The 22,212-nt window shown below is 29.5% G+C and overlaps 1 protein-coding gene across 5 annotated transcripts in view; it reads left to right on the top strand.

The window, feature by feature from the left end:
* LOC142332384 (endochitinase-like) overlaps positions 1-11,616 on the top strand; it is a 141,877-nt gene extending 130,261 nt beyond the window's left edge. For all 5 annotated transcript variants that reach the window (XM_075378809.1, XM_075378808.1, XM_075378811.1 and 2 more), the window contains 2 exons: positions 7,013-7,223; positions 9,024-11,616. In XM_075378809.1, coding sequence (XP_075234924.1) covers positions 7,013-7,174 — 162 coding nt within the window. In that variant the 3' untranslated portion in view covers positions 7,175-7,223; positions 9,024-11,616. The remainder of the gene's footprint in view (positions 1-7,012; positions 7,224-9,023) is intronic.
* The last annotated feature ends 10,596 nt before the right edge of the window (positions 11,617-22,212 follow it).

Raw genomic sequence — 22,212 nt, 5'->3', positions numbered from 1 at the left:
ATGCATAATATTCAGACCTGAATATCATGGACATGCACTGTTTTTTTCCCCCAAAATTACTAATTTAACTTGTAAAACCATTAAAATTTAATAGATGACAGCACTAATCCAATTTTTAAAAAAATGTACTTAATTGCTCTTTGTCATTTGTCTTCTTATTTTTACTTAGAACAAATGTGAATATCTTTTTTTTTCAGGTGATAAAAGTTTTGTAAGGAAATTTTACGATTATAAGTTAGAATTTTTTTTAAACCAGTCTAAATTGCCCATACCACCATGTGCTGAGAAGCCTAGGTTTCAAAGTGTTAAGAAAGTTGTTGCACTTAATTTACAAAATTACGGGACTTTATTGTTTTTAATAATTCTTGAAAAGCGTGGCATAGAGAAAAAACTTTCAGTATGATTTTAAGAAAAGAATTTCTTTCATTTCTTAGAAAATATTTATAATGTGTTAATAATAAAAAGATTCCATTTCTGATTTTTGCAGTATCATTGATGGGTTCTAACTCTTTGTACTCAACTTTGTAAGGCTTGATCCACCATGCCCCGTGTTTCTGGTACTTTTTATTGATGCAGGTTCTTTCGATTTTCTGGATTCTGTCTATCTTTGATTGTTCATTCAAGTGAAAGAGTGTTTCTGCCGCATAAGTGGCATCAGGTTTTACAACTGTGTTGTAGTGTCTTATTTTTGAGCTTTAGCTAGTGTGTTTCTTCTTACATGGGTAGAGTATTTTTCATTTAGGTTGTTTGTTGTTATTTCCCCAAGGTTATTTAATTTGGGTTATTATTTTGATTTTGTTACCATTTATGTTTACATCCGTGTTGGTTTATGGGGCATAATTTCTGTCTTTTCGAATGATATTTTGAGGCCAGTTTTGTTTTGTTTTTTGGCCTAGTTTTACTTCTTTGTACGAAGTAAAGGAAGTATTATGATCGTGAAAAATTTTGATTTTCAGATTTCAATGGAAATATCATTTTGATCATCTATGAATCCATTTTTACTAATTTCAACTTGACGTCTGTATGTACATATCTTGCATATCTCAAGAACGATTAGCCATAGGATGATGAAATTTTGGACTATTGTAACATGTAGTTGTGCATCTCTCCTTTTGATTGTAATAGACTGGTTCAAAAGTGTCCGATCCAAAAAAATATGGATTTTGGATTTTTTCTTAACCGCAGCAGTAAACCCTCATTGAGAGCTTTTCAATGATATATCATAAATGGTATTATCTTCATTGGATCCAGAGTTGTAGCCAAATAAAATTTTAATTAATGAAATTTTTGGATCTTACAAGGGGAAGGCACATGGTTCGAAACTGATTTCATCTCCTTTTTTTAAATTTAAATATATTGATTTATTAATTAACTGTGATTGTAAAAAAAAGAAATAAAATAAATAATTAATCAGTAATAATAAAAAAAATATGAAGAAAATCAGAAGTTATTAGTAAAATAAGAGTTTATATACTTTTAAAAATGTGTAAATGTAATTTAATAGCCATTATTACATATATGTATACATAATAGATTTGGTGTAACATCTAATTATTAATATTAATTGAAAATTATAATTTAGATTCGTATTATTTTTGGATTTTCTATTTAATTATTCTGGGATTTCTGTTTAATTTTATCTACATTAAAGTTGACTGAAAAACAGACCCTGTCAAGAAAAACATATACGCTGAGCCATACATGCCTGATCTTTAATAAATTGCAAAAAATTCTTATCTTTTAGTTCATTACTCCTCTGATATTGTCGGACAATATTCTGCCTGTCTGAGTTGATCATCATTTCATTTATTTGTTTTTTTTTTCAATCATTTAATTGCTTTTTGGTTTGATATAATGCTTATGATCTTAGTTTGTGTACATGTTCTCTAGTTTTCAAATTTTCTCTCTGTTTATATTCATCATCTTCTCTTAATGTTTTAATTCTTTCTTTCTTTGCAATATTTTCTTCTGTTTATTTTTTGGTTTTAACATTTTCTTCCTTTTTATTCTTTCTTTGGTTTTAACATTTTCTTCCTTTTTATTTTCTTTGGTTTTTAAATTTTCTTCCTCTATATTTATCATCTCTTATTTTTTTTATTCTTCCTTTGATCTTAACATTTTCTTTCTCTTCATATTCATCTTCTTGTCATTTTTCTGAGATATATTTCTTCATGTTATCTTTTTTGTTCCTGTACGATTGTTACTTTTTCATTTTTGATTATTCACAGACTAATCCAATAATAAAAACTGAATATTTTACACTGTAAGGTCTAAATTAACATTTATAACCAGTATACAGGAGTTCACTAAACGGAATACTTTAATTATTATTAATTTTTATTTATACGACATACCAGAAATCTGAAACTTCATGAAGATGCGAATAGTACTGATCTAGTAATACAAGTAATAAAGGGACTTTAACTCTGCCCTAATATTTTACAAATTTTGTATAAATATTTGACGTTAACTAATATTTTAGCAACTGTGTAACTGTCCACTTTTATTAAGGAATAGGAGGATCGTATATCACTTTCAAATGAAATAAGTTTAAATGAAGTGCAGTAAAAATGTGTATATGTAATTAGGTATACAAGGAAGTCGTGTGGTGACCGCATCAGATTTTTACTTTTGGGGGCATTTTTTGAGCCATTCCCTCATTACTTCTTCTAGAGCACAGTTGAATTATAGTAATGAGAACTCATTGCCTTGGTGCAGTCCTGAATGTTTTGATCTGAAATGGTTCCGAGAGCTCAGCTCTGCATTTTACTTTCAACTTAGTATTTGTGATGATCAATTTTATCATGTTTATTAATTTGGTATGTAGTCCAAGGTGTCTTAGAATTTTTAGTAGGAATTCTCTGCGGACAGACATAAGCTTTCTTGAAATCTACAAACATTATCACATGTCTGTTTCTTTTCTTGTAATCCATTATTAGCTTGAGATTCATGATCTGATCTGGAAAGCTCCTCCAGGGTCTGAAATCTCCCTGGTATTCATTTAGTTCTTTTTCAAGTTGAGGACCGACTGTTTCCTGCTGAGTATGATTTTTGAAACAATTTTGTATGTTGTTTCGAGGAATGAGATTCCCCTGTAATTTTTGGTGGTCGTTTTTCCCCCTTTTTTGTGTAGTGGATGGATTAGGGCTGTTGTCCAGTGTTGTGGTAGTTCTTTGATCCAGATGTTGACAAGCTGTTGATGAAGGGCAAATTTTGCTGATCTTCCTGCATGTTTCCAGATATCTACAAAAGTCTGATCTTCTCCTGCTGCTTTCTAATTCTTCATCTTACCCAATGCTTGGTAAACTTCTTTTATTGTGGTAGGGTTGATGTTTTCTGTTCACTGTTATTGTTTTCATAGATGATATTTGTATCTATATCTGAAAATAATCTTATAGACTTGAAAATTCTACATTAGCCTATTAAATATTGCTACTTATAAATAAATATATTATGAATTGTGTAGAATAATATTATTTGCAATTAAGAGTGTTCCCATTGATAACTATGAGATCTGTAAATAAAGTAATGAGACTGGTTCAGAAAAACTTTATTCACAATCCAGTTATACGTTCATGGACTCTTTCACTTTCAAAATCGTTTCCGTAATAAACCATGCAACACATCAAACAGTTTTCCCACTCTTCATAGCAGTGTTGGAACTCAGAACTGGAATATCCTTCAGATATATATTTTTTAAAAATATTTTCTACCGTTCCATAATGGTGTCCTTTGAGGTGTTTTTTAAAGTCGGGAACAGGAAAAAGTCGCAGGGATTCAAGTCAGGTGAATAAGGTGATTGAGGAACTACAGGAATGTTTTTCTTTACCAAAAACTCATTAATTGAGAGTGCATTGTCATGATGCAGCATCCACTTGTCTTCAATGGCTGGTCTGACACCAGCAACTGTTTTACGGAGTCTTTCAGAATTTTCTAGGTAAACATATTGATTTACAGTCTATCCTGTAGGCAACAATCTTTATGGAAAATTTCATTACTATCGAAGAAACAAATTTGCATTGTTTTAATTTGCTCATAATTGCTTTTTTGGGACGCAGTGAATTTGAAGTATGTTACTCCTTCGTCGGTGTTTTGTTTCTAGGTCGTACTCAAATATCCAAGATACATTACAGGTAATAATATTTTTTAGAAAATCAGAATTAGTTTCAATTAGCCTTAGAAAATTGCTGTTATTTTTCTGTTCAACAGTAACGTTTTTTGGGACCAATTTTGCACAAACATTTTTCATATCCGATTCGTTTGTCAAAATTTGATAAATTGTGGTACGGTTCAAATTCAATTGTTCTGCCATCATTCTGACAGTTAATCGCCGGTCGTACCGTATCAAGTCTCTGATTCGCTTAACATTGTCGTCACTTTTTGACGTTAACGGTCTTCCAGAGCGTGGATCGACCGCAACTGATTCCTGGCCATCTGAAAATGCTTTAAACCACCTAAAAACTGGAGCTTGTGACAAGAGCGCCATCTCCATATGCCCTTTTCAATTTTGAAAAAGTTTCAATAGCATTCTAACCGAGTTTAACACAAAACGTTGCTCATAATAAGTATCACTCATTTTTGTAACGCACAATAAAAACTCGTTTCACGAAAAGTTTGTTTACGTCTCACGTGGCATCAATATTCTAAAAATATTAATACCTAATATAAATCAGCTGGTCATGTAATAACCATATGTTTACTAGTAACTTTAAAGTGGTTGTCAAAAAAAATTGTCTCGTTATTTTAGATCTCTTATATCTATTACATAAAGATGAAAAGGGGTTTTGTTTGTTCAGGATAGACAAAAAGCCACTTGATCAAACGCAACCAGATTTTTACCCATGTTTCTTGGCATAACTGAGAAGGTTTTTTGATGTATTTCATTTAAAAAATCTCAGAAAAACCAACTGATTGATTGCTTTCAAATTTTCAGGATACATTCGTATTACACCAGGGAAGGTTTTAAGCCACAGACCGAGGCTCTTGCTCCCTTGAACATTAATATATGTATTATTTCTTCACCCCCAAGGAGCGTGAAGTTGTAAAGTAAAGATATTCATTACGGAAAAAAAAAGATTAATTCTTTTACTTCATTATTATGGCAAAGAAATAAGTTATGAATTTTTCGTCGTCAAAAGTGTGTGTACTTTAGTTACCTTAGCTATTGTTATTCTAACCACCGGGTCGGTCTAGTGGTTAACTCTTCATCGCAAATCAGCTGATTTGGAAGTCGACCGTTCTAACGTTCAAATTCTAGTAAAGGCAGTTACTGTTATACGGATTTGAATACTAGACCGTGGATACCGGTGTTCTTGTGTTTCAATTAACCACAATTCTCAGGAATGGTCGACCTTAGACTGTACAAGACTACACTTCAAACCCATCATCCTGTGAAGTCTTACGGTGATTCCGAAGGCTAAACAGAAAAAGAAAGGTTAAAAGCTACTGTTATTCTGTCTTTCTAGTTTCTTTTTCAGGTTTCTATATTTTTTTGTTATTTATCAGTATATAGGTCTGAATATTTGTTATTTATCAGTATTATTCTCGGATAATGAACAGTGTGCAGGTCCAGGGGAGCTTAGCCTTCTAGGTAGACGGGATTGGCGACTGAAGTTAACTCTTTGGGTGAATGGCGAGCGCTGCGGCCTTGGGAGGCCCTGACTTGAGTCGAAGTTTTGCCTTGGGGGTCCAGGTTCCGACTAGTCTTTAATAAATTACTGAATTATTTGAAAGATCTTCTCATAAATTTGTATGAATTAAATTAACCGTTTTTTATCCACAAATATTGCTGTTGTACAAACAGCAATTGTTAAAATCTAATTGAAGTATAATCAACAAAAAAATAAAGAACCTTAATTTTCTTCATCTTAAAATAAAATAACTTTACATTAAATGCAATAATAGTTTTTCTCGAATTATTTTTATTAATATATCATAAATTGCAATATTTTATATTTATATATATTTTCATTCTTCAATTATTTTTTTAACTGTTTGCCAGTGGATTAAAGATATAACAATTTGTCCATATAAAAAGCTTAATTTGTGACTGTAGGCTTATCCTCAAAGATTCAAATATTGTATCATTTTTATTTTTGCAAGTCGCTTAATAAAATATTAATGAACAAGTTTGTTGTTAAATAAAGAATTTTTGCTCAGGAAATAGAAACTGAGAGTTTTGTACTTCAAGATTCATAATGGCATGACAAAGAAATACACCAACAATCTATAAAGAACCTCAAATGCCTTTATCAGGCATGATGGGTAAAATTGCATTTACTTGTGTAATATAAATGTTGTTATAATGATACTGCAAATTAATAATCACGGTCTGCAATTCAATGGATATAACAGAGGTAGCCAAACGTCTGAATTTATGTAGTTGTAAATTCCATTAAATTAAATTATTACATGAATTTTATGCAAATCTATCATTTATTCCATTGAATGAATTATTCAGTTTTTATTATTATTATTTACTGTGAAGTAAATTCATTTGATAAATTTAACTTACTTTTGCCTTGTCAATAAAGCACTTTTTTTTTTTCAATAGTAGTGGTCTATATAAGTTATTTGTAAATCTATGCCTATTGTGTATCACCTTACACTAAAAATAGTTAAATTAAAGAAAAAATTTATCAGCTGAGTTATCTGAAAAATCCAAACTGAACAAATTACTATATTACAAAAATAAAAATCTCTTAATACAACTTTAGATAATGAAGTAAATTTCATATTGTGTGTTTTTAAAATAAAATAAACATGCTAAATGGGTGACGATTGAATGGAGGAGAGTTTTAAACAATAGTGAAACTCCATACGCAACAGACTCAGAATTTAAGAACACACAGGAGGCTTCGTAAATCCTACAGAGTTGGCAGCCAATATGTAAAGTGATTAAGCTGTTTACTGTTGCAGTAAACATCAAAAAGAACTACAGATTTTTACAAGATGCAGTTTTTTTAAGGTATAAATAACTATTACTAATTATATTTATTTTTTTCATTTGTAGATGGCTTGGTTAAAAGAAGAAGGATTTGGAGGTATCATGGTTTGGTTTGTAGTTATGGAAGACTTCAGAGGGTCTTGTGGAACAGGAAAATTCTCATTAATGAATGCAATGGGACAAGAATTAGATGGTTACACAGTAAAATTGGAATATGATGGTCCTTAGGAAACTTCTAATCCTGTTGGTGGTGGTGGTGGTTATACAACTAAAGATCGTAAGTTCTTTACCAAAAATAAAATAATAAATTATACTGTATACATTCTGTATAACGATAACCAATTTTTAATTTGCTAGTTTAATTTACTTACTTAATGTAAGAATTATCTTATTGTTCCAAGCTGTATGAAATTAGTTTAACTGTGGAGTAGAATATAAATTGTTTTTGTGAATTTTGAGTATCCAAATAACCTTTACTTTTTGCAACACGGTTAAATAATTATTAAAGAAACCATATCCTCCTCATTCTGTATTCATCATTAAGCAGACCAGTCTTCCATTCCTAAAATTGTACGCCCTGTGGAATTATCTGACTGCATTATAAACCATTCACCCAGACCCCCCACTGGAGGGTTAAGTGGTGGTAATCCTTTACTTGAGTGAGTAGATAATATTCCTGATATTGATTTGCGATGCTACTACCTCAGGTTCAAGTAGCTAGCTAAAAGTAGAACTCTTAATCGATTTGAACCCCTTACATGTTACTGTTTTTTTACTTTTTGAACTGATGTAAGTACCTAATTTTAATTGTGCCTGTATCCCTAACGTAATGTAATTTTTAAGTAAATTGTATTTGTTTTGTATTTGTAATCAGTATTTATTTAAAACAAATGAAAGTGAATTTTCTATTATTTGTGATAAAAAGGTACAATAAATTTGAAATTTAAGATAATTACTTTCTATATTAGCTTTTTATATTCTTTACTGGCAGTAATGAATTACAGTTCTTTGAGCCATACTCAAACACTAATTGTATTTAAGTGTGATTATTTACTTGTTTCTTTTAATTATAATTGTAGATATTATCTTAAAAGCAACTGGATGCAACACAATCTTCTCTATGAATCTTCTAAATGTAGACATACCAAAATAACACGACAGACATTCTGCTCATGACGGCATTCTACATACCTATATAAAACACAAAAATATTCATCCTTCCAAACCGATTATTGAGATTTTCAAGACCTGTCAACACCTTCATCAACAAATACTACAAGGCCACACAGGGGGCCACATACCTTTTAGATAATTGCTGAGAGATGGATGGAGCAATGCAGTTCACAAACCTATCAGAGTATATCAATTTCCTTCAACGTTTCTATTCCCTGTTCTATAGTTGTTTAGCAACTATTATATTGTCTACCGGCCTGCTTCTTTCTCTTCATATACTTACAGAGAAAGCAAATTTCAGATCAGTTGAGTTGGACTCAACCGATCTGAACAAGAGTTGGACTGTAGTTTAAATTTTAAAAAACGTTTAGATAAAATAATTATATTTCTGCTAAATCCAAAAGCATTTTACGATCTAGGAGTAACTATTTAATTTATGTGTGAGTATTGTTATTGTAATAGGCAACTTAATGTGTGTCACAAGTCACTCACAAAATGACATATACCCGTACTCAAAAATACACCTAGTATTTCACGATGGGCTTATTAGGGATTTTCCTGTGCCTTCTTTACTTAAATGAATATACTTTTGCATTTGTCTAAAAAAAATACCGGTGATGTTCAGTACTACACATTACATTTTCACTCTGTTTACTGTGGGGACTGGCCATTGTGTATAGTGAACATCATTATTATCAGAGAAAGTTAGTCTGACAGTGTCTTCTTTATCTCAGTTGTTGCTGTATGTGTATCATAATCATAAAAAAGAATGGAAAAGCTAGTATACATCAGGAAAAATATGATATAATTTCCTTTTTTAAGCTGTGAAACCAGCAAAATCTCTAAAAATTTTAATATTTTTCTTCAGAGAACTAAGATTATAATGAATATATTTTTTCCACAGGAAATGCAGTGTCATGTGAAGAGGAAGACGATTATCATACCACCCAGATAAAGCAGATTGCACTTTGTACTATATGTGTGAAGGTGAAAGAAAACATCATATGCTATTCCCATAAAATCTTTTGTTCACCCTGAAAATGTCTGTGATTGGGCAGAAAATGTAGAAGGCTGCATGCATCATACTCAAGCAACACTACCTGCTAAGAGGAGTTAAAATAATTATTATAATAACATTAAGTTTTCCTATTTTTTTTACAATGAGCTCATTTTCTATTTACTTTACACTGGTACAATTGTTTGTTCGGTCTACCTTTTTTGAATTTTATTTATGATTGGCCATTATTTTATACTGTACCTAATAATTATTATCTTTAATTTATAAATACTATTAATACTTCTGTTTTAATTATGCAATTTTTTTTTAATGTTTTGTATTTTATGTCAAGTAATGTTATTTGGTTTAAAAAGTTATTATGATTACTTTACTGCTTTTTTTACTGTAATTACTTTACTTATTTCTTTTTATAATAACAAATAATTGTTTCTTTATTTTTTGTTTATAAAATAATTTGTTGATTTAAAAGTGTTGATTCCTTTATTGTAATTCTTTCCCGTGTTTGTTTTTATTTGCTTAATAATTTAAAAATTATTCTTAAATGTTTTTCCTTTTTTTTTCTAGATATTTGGTTCTGGTTTAATAATGACAATCTGTTGCTGATTACTTTACTTGTATTCCCTATTTATATAAAAATGTTTATTTTAATTACAAAGTTTTTCTGTAAATTGACAATTGATATCTGTAGATCATCTGCAAAGATTCATTGCCAACATACTTAATATTCTTGTATCGCTTTGGTATAATTAATAAATCTTTTAAATAAATTGATGGTAAATTTACTGGTCATTTTTTGTTAATTTCTTTTACATATAACATTTTTATGATCATAAACTTTAAATGTGATTTATATCTTCACAATTTATTCTGATATATTTGTATATTATTTTGTATGTTATTACTAATTTTAATAATTATGGTGTCATACAGATTTTTTTTGTTGAAACTATTAATATTCCATTTCAGATAAAAAAATATATTTATATATATATATATATATGTATGTATGTATGTATGTATGTATGTATACATACATGTAATGGTGTTTTTATATTGACATGGTTTTAACCGCTTACAATTACTTTGACATCTTTTGGTAATATTGAACAGTTATACTTGGATAATTTTTTTAAAAGTTATTATAATAAGCAGGCCGTAATGACATACAACAGCGAATATGATAAAAGTTTCTTATAATTTTCTATTGTAATATACAAAATATATATATATATATATAATTGTAATTGTTAAGTAATTGTTATGTTTATTTTAACTACAGATTGATATGGTGCAGGCCCCTCGGGGTGGTTGGATAGATTGATAAAACAGAACTAATTGATATGTATTAATATTTATTGATTTGTGTTACAAAATGAAATGCATTATGACAAAAGCTGTTTGTTGTGCATGGGGATTGAAAGGTATAGTTTTAACCAAAATATAAAAAAATGATTGTTTTAGCTTATATTTTTGTATGGCATTGCAATATGTTAAAAACGTTAACAAAAATTAAAAAAATATATTAAAAAATTGCCATTTATACATAAATAATAAAAATGTTTGTATTAAATAAATATCATTGTATAAAATATTATTGTGAATGTAAAATATTACTTTAATTATTTATATAGGTTTTCAACAAAAAATAGGCATCCTGTTTTTTGATGTTTCGGTTTTTGTATCTGATCTTTGCACTCAAATCATCAATCTCACAAAAGATTTTCTTTATTTTGTTCAAAACCAGTTTAAATAGGTTCGGTGATAGTTCATCACCTCGTCTCAGCCCTTTTTTGACTAGGAAAGGTTTGCCTATATTTGCTGTAATTTTAAATTTAGAGAATGTGTTTGTAAGAGTGAGTTTAATGAGGTTCAAATTTTTCTGGTCAACTCATATTCTCTCAAAATTTGAAAAAAGTCTGTCCACAAAATCATACGCTTTCTGAAATTTTGTAAAAGATATAAGAAAGGTTTGTTTCTGGATACGTAATATTTTAGAATCGATCACACTTTGTATTTATTCTGAATATGATCGTCCTTTTTTAAATCCTTCTTCACACCCTTCTATATGTGATCTATTTGGGGTTCTAATCTATTCAATAACATTTTCACAGTATTTTATAAGTCACTGGCAACAATGAAATACTTCTATAGTTGTTGACATCCGTCTTGGAGGTATAAATTATAAATAATAATTAATATAGCTTATTTATTTTTATTTATAATAAAATACTTATACAAATTGAATTGAAATCACAGGTATAAGTTACTATTTATTCTATAATTTTATGCAATTTTAATTCACAATAATATCAGTTTTAAAGTGATTAACATATAATATCTGTACAAAAAAAAATCTATTATTTAAAAAAAAGATGTTAAAATTTTCATAGCTTTTGTTTAATTAAATATTGTGATTTTTCCTGAATAATAAATTAAAATATAAAAAATTTTGTACTTCTGATTATTTTAATACGAATTATACCCATTTTATGTTTATTATTAAATTTAAAAATAATATTAATAAAATCTTTTCTCTAGGATATTATTATTATTTTTTTGGTTATATGAGCATCAACTGCTACAGTCATTAGCCCTCATCACACTCTTTAAAATAGGGATTAAATCACAATCAGGTTTGTCATATGTAAGGGTGGAAAGGGCCCTTACATTTTATTTAAAAGCACCAAACTAAACAAGACAGAAAATTTAGACACAAACACTGAACATACTTACAGGATGCAAAGGACCCCGATATTAAAATTTAAAAAGTAAATAAAACATAAATATATGTGAAAAACAACGGCTTCACAATACCAACATTCCCTTTTTTCTCCTTTAATTTTATTTAAGCACCCCTGGACCAACCGAAACTGCCATTAAGCAGCACATCAATTGACCCAAGATCCATTAGAGTTGACTGACTACCTCTCTGTAAATTATCCTGTAGGACTTAACCCATCGGGTTCCCCCTGTGTCAGCAGAAATTAAAATAAACAAATTATTAAAAATATTAATTAATTTAACTTATTTCTAATACTGTTAAAAGGTATTCATAGAATTTCTGTTGTGAAATGAATTTTATTTTGCACTTGGGAGTGATGTTAAGACATTCTGAAGAATTGCCAATTGTAAACAGGTGTGTATCTAAAACGGTAGGCTTATACATTACAGATTCTAGGTGTAAAAGTGAAAGGAAAACTGTTACATTTCCCTTCGATTTTCCTTCTCTCCGGCATTTTGTATTTATTAATAAATTTATATATGAAAATCGGATTGAGAAGTGAACAATAACTTCAGAGGATGAATGAGGATGATACACACACATTTTTAACAACATTGTCTAATAAATAAAATATTTCATTTTATTAATTATTTATTTATATTATTTTAGTATTTCACTATATTAATGTTAACGGTGACCGTGTAAATTTTTATCATATTATGTGTTCTTAAGAAAATGCTAAGCATTTTTTTTAGAACAAAATGACACCTTAGTTTTGAAAATCGATTGACAAACAACCAACTTATGACAGAAAATGTATCACTATTTTCTGCCAGATTTCATCTCCTTCTCTATTAAGTCTGGTTCTTTATTTATTATGTGTGCTATTTATTAATTTAATTATTTTAATTTATATTAGTAGCTTCTCCCGCCTATGGCATGCCCTCTGAAACTAGGGTGGGTTCCCTTGGCAGGCGATGTCTTGGAATGAGACTATTAGGTGTTCAAAACTGTACATCTTGTGTGAAAAATATTTTTTGAATGATGAAAATTGAAAGCAAAAATATATCAGGAAATCTTCCCGATTAAATCTGGTTTAGATTGGTCCTTAGTGAAGGCAGTTACTTTTATTTTGATTTGAATACTAGACGGTGCTGGTATTCTATGGCGGTTCAGTTTCAATTAACCACACATCTCGGGAACGGTCGACCTGAGACTGTACAAGAATATACATCATTCATACATATCATCCTCATTCATCCTCTGAAGTTATTACTTAAGGTGGTTCCAGAGACTAAACAGAAAAAGTGAGGGATAGATTTTTTCTTAACCGCAGCAGTAAACCCTCATTGAGAGCTTTTCAATGATATATCATAAATGGTATTATCTTCATTGGATCCAGAGTTGTAGCCAAATAAAATTTTAATTAATGAAATGTTTGGATCTTACAAGGGGAAGGCACATGGTTCGAAACTGATTTAATCTCCTTTTTTTAAATTTAAATATATTGATTTATTAATTAACCGTGATTGTAAAAAAAAGAAATAAAATAAATAATTAATCAGTAATAATAAAACAAAATATGAAGAAAATCAGAAGTTATTAGTAAAATAAGAGTTTATATACTTTTAAAAATGTGTAAATGTAATTTAATAGCCATTATTACATATATGTATACATAATAGATTTGGTGTAACATCTAATTATTTAATATTAATTGAAAATTATAATTTAGATTCGTATTATTTTTGGATTTTCTATTTAATTATTCTGGGATTTCTGTTTAATTTTATCTACATTAAAGTTGACTGAAAAACAGACCCTGTCAAGAAAAACATATACGCTGAGCCATACATGCCTGATCTTTAATAAATTGCAAAAAATTCTTATCTTTTAGTTCATTACTCCTCTGATATTGTCGGACAATATATTCTCCCTGTCGGAGTTGATCATCATTTCATTTATTTGTTTTTTTTTTCAATCATTTAATTGCTTTTTGGTTTGATATAATGCTTATGATCTTAGTTTGTGTACATGTTCTCTAGTTTTCAAATTTACTCTCTGTTTATATTCATCATCTTCTCTTAATGTTTTAATTCTTTCTTTCTTTGCAATATTTTCTTCTGTTTATTTTTTGGTTTTAACATTTTCTTCCTTTTTATTCTTTCTTTGGTTTTAAAATTTTCTTCCTTTTTATTCTTTCTTTGGTTTTAACATTTTCTTCCTTTTTATTTTCTTTGGTTTTTAAATTTTCTTCCTCTATATTTATCATCTCTTAATTTTTTTATTCTTCCTTTGATCTTAACATTTTCTTTCTCTTTATATTCATCTTCTTGTCATTTTTCTGAGATATATTTCTTCATGTTATCTTTTTTGTTCCTGTACGATTGTTACTTTTTCATTTTTGATTATTCACAGACTAATCCAATAATAAAAACTGAATATTTTACACTGTAAGGTCTAAATTAACATTTATAACCAGTATACAGGAGTTCACTAAACGGAATACTTTAATTATTATTAATTTTTATTTATACGACATACCAGAAATCTGAAACTTCATGAAGATGCGAATAGTACTGATCTAGTAATACAAGTAATAAAGGGACTTTAACTCTGCCCTAATATTTTACAAATTTTGTATAAATATTTGACGTTAACTAATATTTTAGCAACTGTGTAACTGTCCACTTTTATTAAGGAATAGGAGGATCGTATATCACTTTCAAATGAAATAAGTTTAAATGAAGTGCAGTAAAAATGTGTATATGTAATTAGGTATACAAGGAAGTCGTGTGGTGACCGCATCAGATTTTTACTTTTGGGGGCATTTTTTGAGCCATTCCCTCATTACTTCTTCTAGAGCACAGTTGAATTATAGTAATGAGAACTCATTGCCTTGGTGCAGTCCTGAATGTTTTGATCTGAAATGGTTCCGAGAGCTCAGCTCTGCATTTTACTTTCAACTTAGTATTTGTGATGATCAATTTTATCATGTTTATTAATTTGGTATGTAGTCCAAGGTGTCTTAGAATTTTTAGTAGGAATTCTCTGCGGACAGACATAAGCTTTCTTGAAATCTACAAACATTATCACATGTCTGTTTCTTTTCTTGTAATCCATTATTAGCTTGAGATTCATGATCTGATCTGGAAAGCTCCTCCAGGGTCTGAAATCTCCCTGGTATTCATTTAGTTCTTTTTCAAGTTGAGGACCGACTGTTTCCTGCTGAGTATGATTTTTGAAACAATTTTGTATGTTGTTTCGAGGAATGAGATTCCCCTGTAATTTTTGGTGGTCGTTTTTCCCCCTTTTTTGTGTAGTGGATGGATTAGGGCTGTTGTCCAGTGTTGTGGTAGTTCTTTGATCCAGATGTTGACAAGCTGTTGATGAAGGGCAAATTTTGCTGATCTTCCTGCATGTTTCCAGATATCTACAAAAGTCTGATCTTCTCCTGCTGCTTTCTAATTCTTCATCTTACCCAATGCTTGGTAAACTTCTTTTATTGTGGTAGGGTTGATGTTTTCTGTTCACTGTTATTGTTTTCATAGATGATATTTGTATCTATATCTGAAAATAATCTTATAGACTTGAAAATTCTACATTAGCCTATTAAATATTGCTACTTATAAATAAATATATTATGAATTGTGTAGAATAATATTATTTGCAATTAAGAGTGTTCCCATTGATAACTATGAGATCTGTAAATAAAGTAATGAGACTGGTTCAGAAAAACTTTATTCACAATCCAGTTATACGTTCATGGACTCTTTCACTTTCAAAATCGTTTCCGTAATAAACCATGCAACACATCAAACAGTTTTCCCACTCTTCATAGCAGTGTTGGAACTCAGAACTGGAATATCCTTCAGATATATATTTTTTAAAAATATTTTCTACCGTTCCATAATGGTGTCCTTTGAGGTGTTTTTTAAAGTCGGGAACAGGAAAAAGTCGCAGGGATTCAAGTCAGGTGAATAAGGTGATTGAGGAACTACAGGAATGTTTTTCTTTACCAAAAACTCATTAATTGAGAGTGCATTGTCATGATGCAGCATCCACTTGTCTTCAATGGCTGGTCTGACACCAGCAACTGTTTTACGGAGTCTTTCAGAATTTTCTAGGTAAACATATTGATTTACAGTCTATCCTGTAGGCAACAATCTTTATGGAAAATTTCATTACTATCGAAGAAACAAATTTGCATTGTTTTAATTTGCTCATAATTGCTTTTTTGGGACGCAGTGAATTTGAAGTATGTTACTCCTTCGTCGGTGTTTTGTTTCTAGGTCGTACTCAAATATCCAAGATACATTACAGGTAATAATATTTTTTAGAAAATCAGAATTAGTTTCAATTAGCCTTAGAAAATTGCTGTTATTTTTCTGTTCAACAGTAACGTTTTTTGGGACCAATTTTGCACAAACATTTTTCATATCCGATTCGTTTGTCAAAATTTGATAAATTGTGGTACGGTTCAAATTCAATTGTTCTGCCATCATTCTGACAGTTAATCGCCGGTCGTACCGTATCAAGTCTCTGATTCGCTTAACATTGTCGTCACTTTTTGACGTTAACGGTCTTCCAGAGCGTGGATCGACCGCAACTGATTCCTGGCCATCTGAAAATGCTTTAAACCACCTAAAAACTGGAGCTTGTGACAAGAGCGCCATCTCCATATGCCCTTTTCAATTTTGAAAAAGTTTCAATAGCATTCTAACCGAGTTTAACACAAAACGTTGCTCATAATAAGTATCACTCATTTTTGTAACGCACAATAAAAACTCGTTTCACGAAAAGTTTGTTTACGTCTCACGTGGCATCAATATTCTAAAAATATTAATACCTAATATAAATCAGCTGGTCATGTAATAACCATATGTTTACTAGTAACTTTAAAGTGGTTGTCAAAAAAAATTGTCTCGTTATTTTAGATCTCTTATATCTATTACATAAAGATGAAAAGGGGTTTTGTTTGTTCAGGATAGACAAAAAGCCACTTGATCAAACGCAACCAGATTTTTACCCATGTTTCTTGGCATAACTGAGAAGGTTTTTTGATGTATTTCATTTAAAAAATCTCAGAAAAACCAACTGATTGATTGCTTTCAAATTTTCAGGATACATTCGTATTACACCAGGGAAGGTTTTAAGCCACAGACCGAGGCTCTTGCTCCCTTGAACATTAATATATGTATTATTTCTTCACCCCCAAGGAGCGTGAAGTTGTAAAGTAAAGATATTCATTACGGAAAAAAAAAGATTAATTCTTTTACTTCATTATTATGGCAAAGAAATAAGTTATGAATTTTTCGTCGTCAAAAGTGTGTGTACTTTAGTTACCTTAGCTATTGTTATTCTAACCACCGGGTCGGTCTAGTGGTTAACTCTTCATCGCAAATCAGCTGATTTGGAAGTCGACCGTTCTAACGTTCAAATTCTAGTAAAGGCAGTTACTGTTATACGGATTTGAATACTAGACCGTGGATACCGGTGTTCTTGTGTTTCAATTAACCACAATTCTCAGGAATGGTCGACCTTAGACTGTACAAGACTACACTTCAAACCCATCATCCTGTGAAGTCTTACGGTGATTCCGAAGGCTAAACAGAAAAAGAAAGGTTAAAAGCTACTGTTATTCTGTCTTTCTAGTTTCTTTTTCAGGTTTCTATATTTTTTTGTTATTTATCAGTATATAGGTCTGAATATTTGTTATTTATCAGTATTATTCTCGGATAATGAACAGTGTGCAGGTCCAGGGGAGCTTAGCCTTCTAGGTAGACGGGATTGGCGACTGAAGTTAACTCTTTGGGTGAATGGCGAGCGCTGCGGCCTTGGGAGGCCCTGACTTGAGTCGAAGTTTTGCCTTGGGGGTCCAGGTTCCGACTAGTCTTTAATAAATTACTGAATTATTTGAAAGATCTTCTCATAAATTTGTATGAATTAAATTAACCGTTTTTTATCCACAAATATTGCTGTTGTACAAACAGCAATTGTTAAAATCTAATTGAAGTATAATCAACAAAAAAATAAAGAACCTTAATTTTCTTCATCTTAAAATAAAATAACTTTACATTAAATGCAATAATAGTTTTTCTCGAATTATTTTTATTAATATATCATAAATTGCAATATTTTCATTCTTCAATTATTTTTTTAACTGTTTGCCAGTGGATTAAAGATATAACAATTTGTCCATATAAAAAGCTTAATTTGTGACTGTAGGCTTATCCTCAAAGATTCAAATATTGTATCATTTTTATTTTTGCAAGTCGCTTAATAAAATATTAATGAACAAGTTTGTTGTTAAATAAAGAATTTTTGCTCAGGAAATAGAAACTGAGAGTTTTGTACTTCAAGATTCATAATGGCATGACAAAGAAATACACCAACAATCTATAAAGAACCTCAAATGCCTTTATCAGGCATGATGGGTAAAATTGCATTTACTTGTGTAATATAAATGTTGTTATAATGATACTGCAAATTAATAATCACGGTCTGCAATTCAATGGATATAACAGAGGTAGCCAAACGTCTGAATTTATGTAGTTGTAAATTCCATTAAATTAAATAAATTATTACATGAATTTTATGCAAATCTATCATTTATTCCATTGAATGAATTATTCAATTTTTATTATTATTATTTACTGTGAAGTAAATTCATTTGATAAATTTAACTTACTTTTGCCTTGTCAATAAAGCACTTTTTTTTTTCAATAGTAGTGGTCTATATAAGTTATTTGTAAATCTATGCCTATTGTGTATCACCTTACACTAAAAATAGTTAAATGAAAGAAAAAATTTATCAGCTGAGTTATCTGAAAAATCCAAACTGAACAAATTACTATATTACAAAAATAAAAATCTCTTAATACAACTTTAGATAATGAAGTAAATTTCATATTGTGTGTAAAATCTCCATTACATTTGCCATCCTTTCTCACACTTGCACTCTGGTGTATACAGTTTATATTCTGCTTTTGAATTCTTTACGTCTTTTGTTCTTCAAAGAAACCGATATGCTTTACTAGTCATCTGGTGTTTATTCAACATCTGATATCCTCTGTAAATTTCTTGTCATGGTCTCTCTAATAAAGTGTTATTTACAGAAAGTAAAAATGCTAGTTTTGAACACCGTTCTTCAAAATCTCATCATAAATATCATTGTTTTTCTGCTTTTCTTGAACTGTAATGGATTTAATGTTTAGTCCCTTTATGGATAGTCCTTAATCATCGATTCCACCATTTTTTAAATCTTTTAAACTTGCAGTCTTCACCATTCTGAACTAACTTTTTTTTATTTGCCGGAGGGGGACAGATAAGCATTTTGTAGCTACGTCTTTTTTTTAATAAAATTAATGTAATTACTACTGCGTATCGGTTGCTATTTTAGACGCTTATTATTGAACGGGCTGAAAAATTTAGAAAGGATGAAAAAAACTAATTTCTTGAGATTATTTCTTTGTTATATATTACTGCTGGTGTAAAACTACACAAGTTTATTAAAGATGACAAGAAATTTGCTTCGCTTTTATTCACTCGTATAGTAAGTACTTGAGGGTACATACCCTCAAAGGTATTATCTTACTAATTTTCATTTTTAGTTATTTAAAAACATTTAACATAATTTTTATTCCACCTGCGGATAGACCTGTAAAAATAAAAACAAGTTTTTAAGAAATGCAAAAATGAGAAAAATTGCAGAGAAATAATGTAATGAAATCGCTATCAAATGTAATGTGTCTGAAATGAAAAAATATATTATTTTTCACGCGATTATCAGAATGGAATCAGGATATTTGTCATTATAATAATTCAGTATTAAGCAATGACAGGGACAATGTAATGATGACCTATTTCTTCAGATTGTCATTTAGATAGTTTAAATGTATTACTTCATCTGAAGTAATACCTAACTTCAGATGAATGACAGTTTTTGTAGCATTTGAAAATGTCATGCCCGACCAGGATTCGAACTCGGATCTCAGGATGAAGGGTCGAGGCGCTACCACTTGTGCCACAGAAGCTGGCACTTGTTAATTTATCTGAACATAACTGACAAGACCATTAGAGGAAGTTCTTTAAAATAGAATTTAGATCTGATCGATGAGGAGTATGATGTGAACATACATACGTACATACATATTCGTATATAAATTTCATAAAAAAGTTTTTTGTTGATTTCAGACCTTTTTCTTTGTATTTGTTAAAACGGAAGATAAACCTTTAATTTGGTACAAGTAGGTTCAAAGGTTCAAAGTAGGTACAAATATTTTACTATTTGTAGATTTAATAAATCGATATGAGTATGTCACTATAGTTTAGCCGATGAAAGAAGAAATTAGAGTTTGAGCTGTTATAATTTTGATGCTAAGCGCTAAAAAAAAATAATATCCATGAAATGAACCTATCACATTTTATACAATTTTAATGAGACATGTAAAACTTGTTGAAAAATAATACATTCATAGAAAAACATTGGAATACTTGATTCTCATCCCTTTTAAATTTTTATATATTTCCTATATGAATTTCAGAGCTTTATAACTTTTACATATTATGTTTATAAAATATTAATTTCAAGTTGTTTCAGTGATTATTTTGAAGATAAATTGGCCTTATAAAAACATAAAGTAATAGCTGTGTCTTTATCGTATCAAAATCTTTCTCTTTTACTTTTTGAAATTTTACGTTTCTTGGTATATGCAATTTCTGAGCCGTATAACTTCCGCTAAAGTATTCGACAGAATACCTAGTTAATTTACATTAAAATCTGGAATTCTATTCGTTTATATCCTAACAATTATTTGTTTGAGGAAACGGGCGTTTTGTCATTGAATTAATTACATTTTATGAAACTCAACTGTTTACAGCAAATTAAGTGGTTATCATTTAGTAGTATTAACAAAAATTAAATTTTCTAATGACAGTGTAGTTTATTAGACTTGCTATTCTCTTTTGTAAATTAATGTTGATGTTAGAAATTCTCACGAGTCATCTAAAATAAAATATTGAATGTTTTTACATTTAGTTATTGTTTTACAGGGATATTTTGGGTCTATTATATTATTCTTTCAGAAAATAAACATTTTGTATACGGCAAAAATTATCGGATCAAAAGTATTTTCTTTGCTGTTTTGAACCAAACTTAAAGCACACAACTAATCTATTTGTTTATGATTAAATTTCCTATTTGATATTAAATTTCCATAATGAAGGTAATATTGCTATTAATAATGTTGTTCAACGATGCACTTAAGAAAATAATTACCTTTAATTACTACTAAGGTCCCATTCATTTTGAGAAAATAATTGCTATTTGTTAAATATTATCATTGTATCGGTTACTTTTAGAACACAGTTTTTAGAATTATTAGCTAACTCGTATAGAAAAATTGGAGAAACTAATACTACGGCTATTCAAAAATTTGCTGCTCCAACATTTTTAATAGGATGGATAAATATAAACCGGTTGTCATAATTACATGTTGCACATGTAGATTGGTCTTTAAGCATCCTTGATTACTCAAATCTAGTGGAAGATGCAAATTCAGAAGGCCAAGAGACTGACAGCTGACAGGCAGAACAGGTATAAAAGCGTTTTGATGATATTGCCTCATATATTAAAAAAAAAAAAAAAAAATTAAACTATGTTTGTATTTTCTATAGACTAATCCTAAGACTTTGTAGAAAAAAATGTTTATCGGTCTATTATGTTTTTATTATCCAATGTAGATATAATTTATTAATGTAAAATGTTTCAATACTTAAAATTGAATATATTTCTGAAAATTCTAAAATTACTTGTGCAATTTTTTTATCACCGATCATTTAATCCAATTTGTTACTTTTTATATGTTTTGGATATCGGTATTAAAATGTAACTCCTTAACCAAGTACTTCATTTCTAATTTATCTGTTGTTTAATGATATTGCTTAAAATTCGTTTTACTTTTGGGTTAAACAGAAATAAACACGGCACCTGACAATAACGACCTAAAAATTTCCTTTTTGTTTTGAAAATAGTTTCTAATTGATTCTTCATTATCTACATTATTTGATTTAATTGTAGTAGTTTTATATTAAATCTTTATTTCGTTAGTTGCAACATAATAAAAAAATGTTTCACTTCTTGCTTATATCAGTTGACAAATGTTGAGGCTATTTTCATTTACCTTACTTATCTTGCTTTCTTCAGATGGTAGTAGAAAAACATATTTGGCACAAACCTTTTATCCAAATTATCCTTTTATTGCCCAAATTATTTGTTGAAAATTTCATAAATTCTTTGAAAACTGCTGAAATGAACTACATTATTCATATATAGAGAATCATTTTATTCCT

Source organism: Lycorma delicatula, chromosome 11 (genome assembly GCF_047948215.1).
Source record: "Lycorma delicatula isolate Av1 chromosome 11, ASM4794821v1, whole genome shotgun sequence".
In the NCBI taxonomy this organism is placed as follows: Eukaryota; Metazoa; Arthropoda; class Insecta; order Hemiptera; family Fulgoridae; genus Lycorma; species Lycorma delicatula.
Note: the sequence above shows the minus strand (reverse complement) of the source record. Positions and strands in the feature narration are given on the sequence as shown.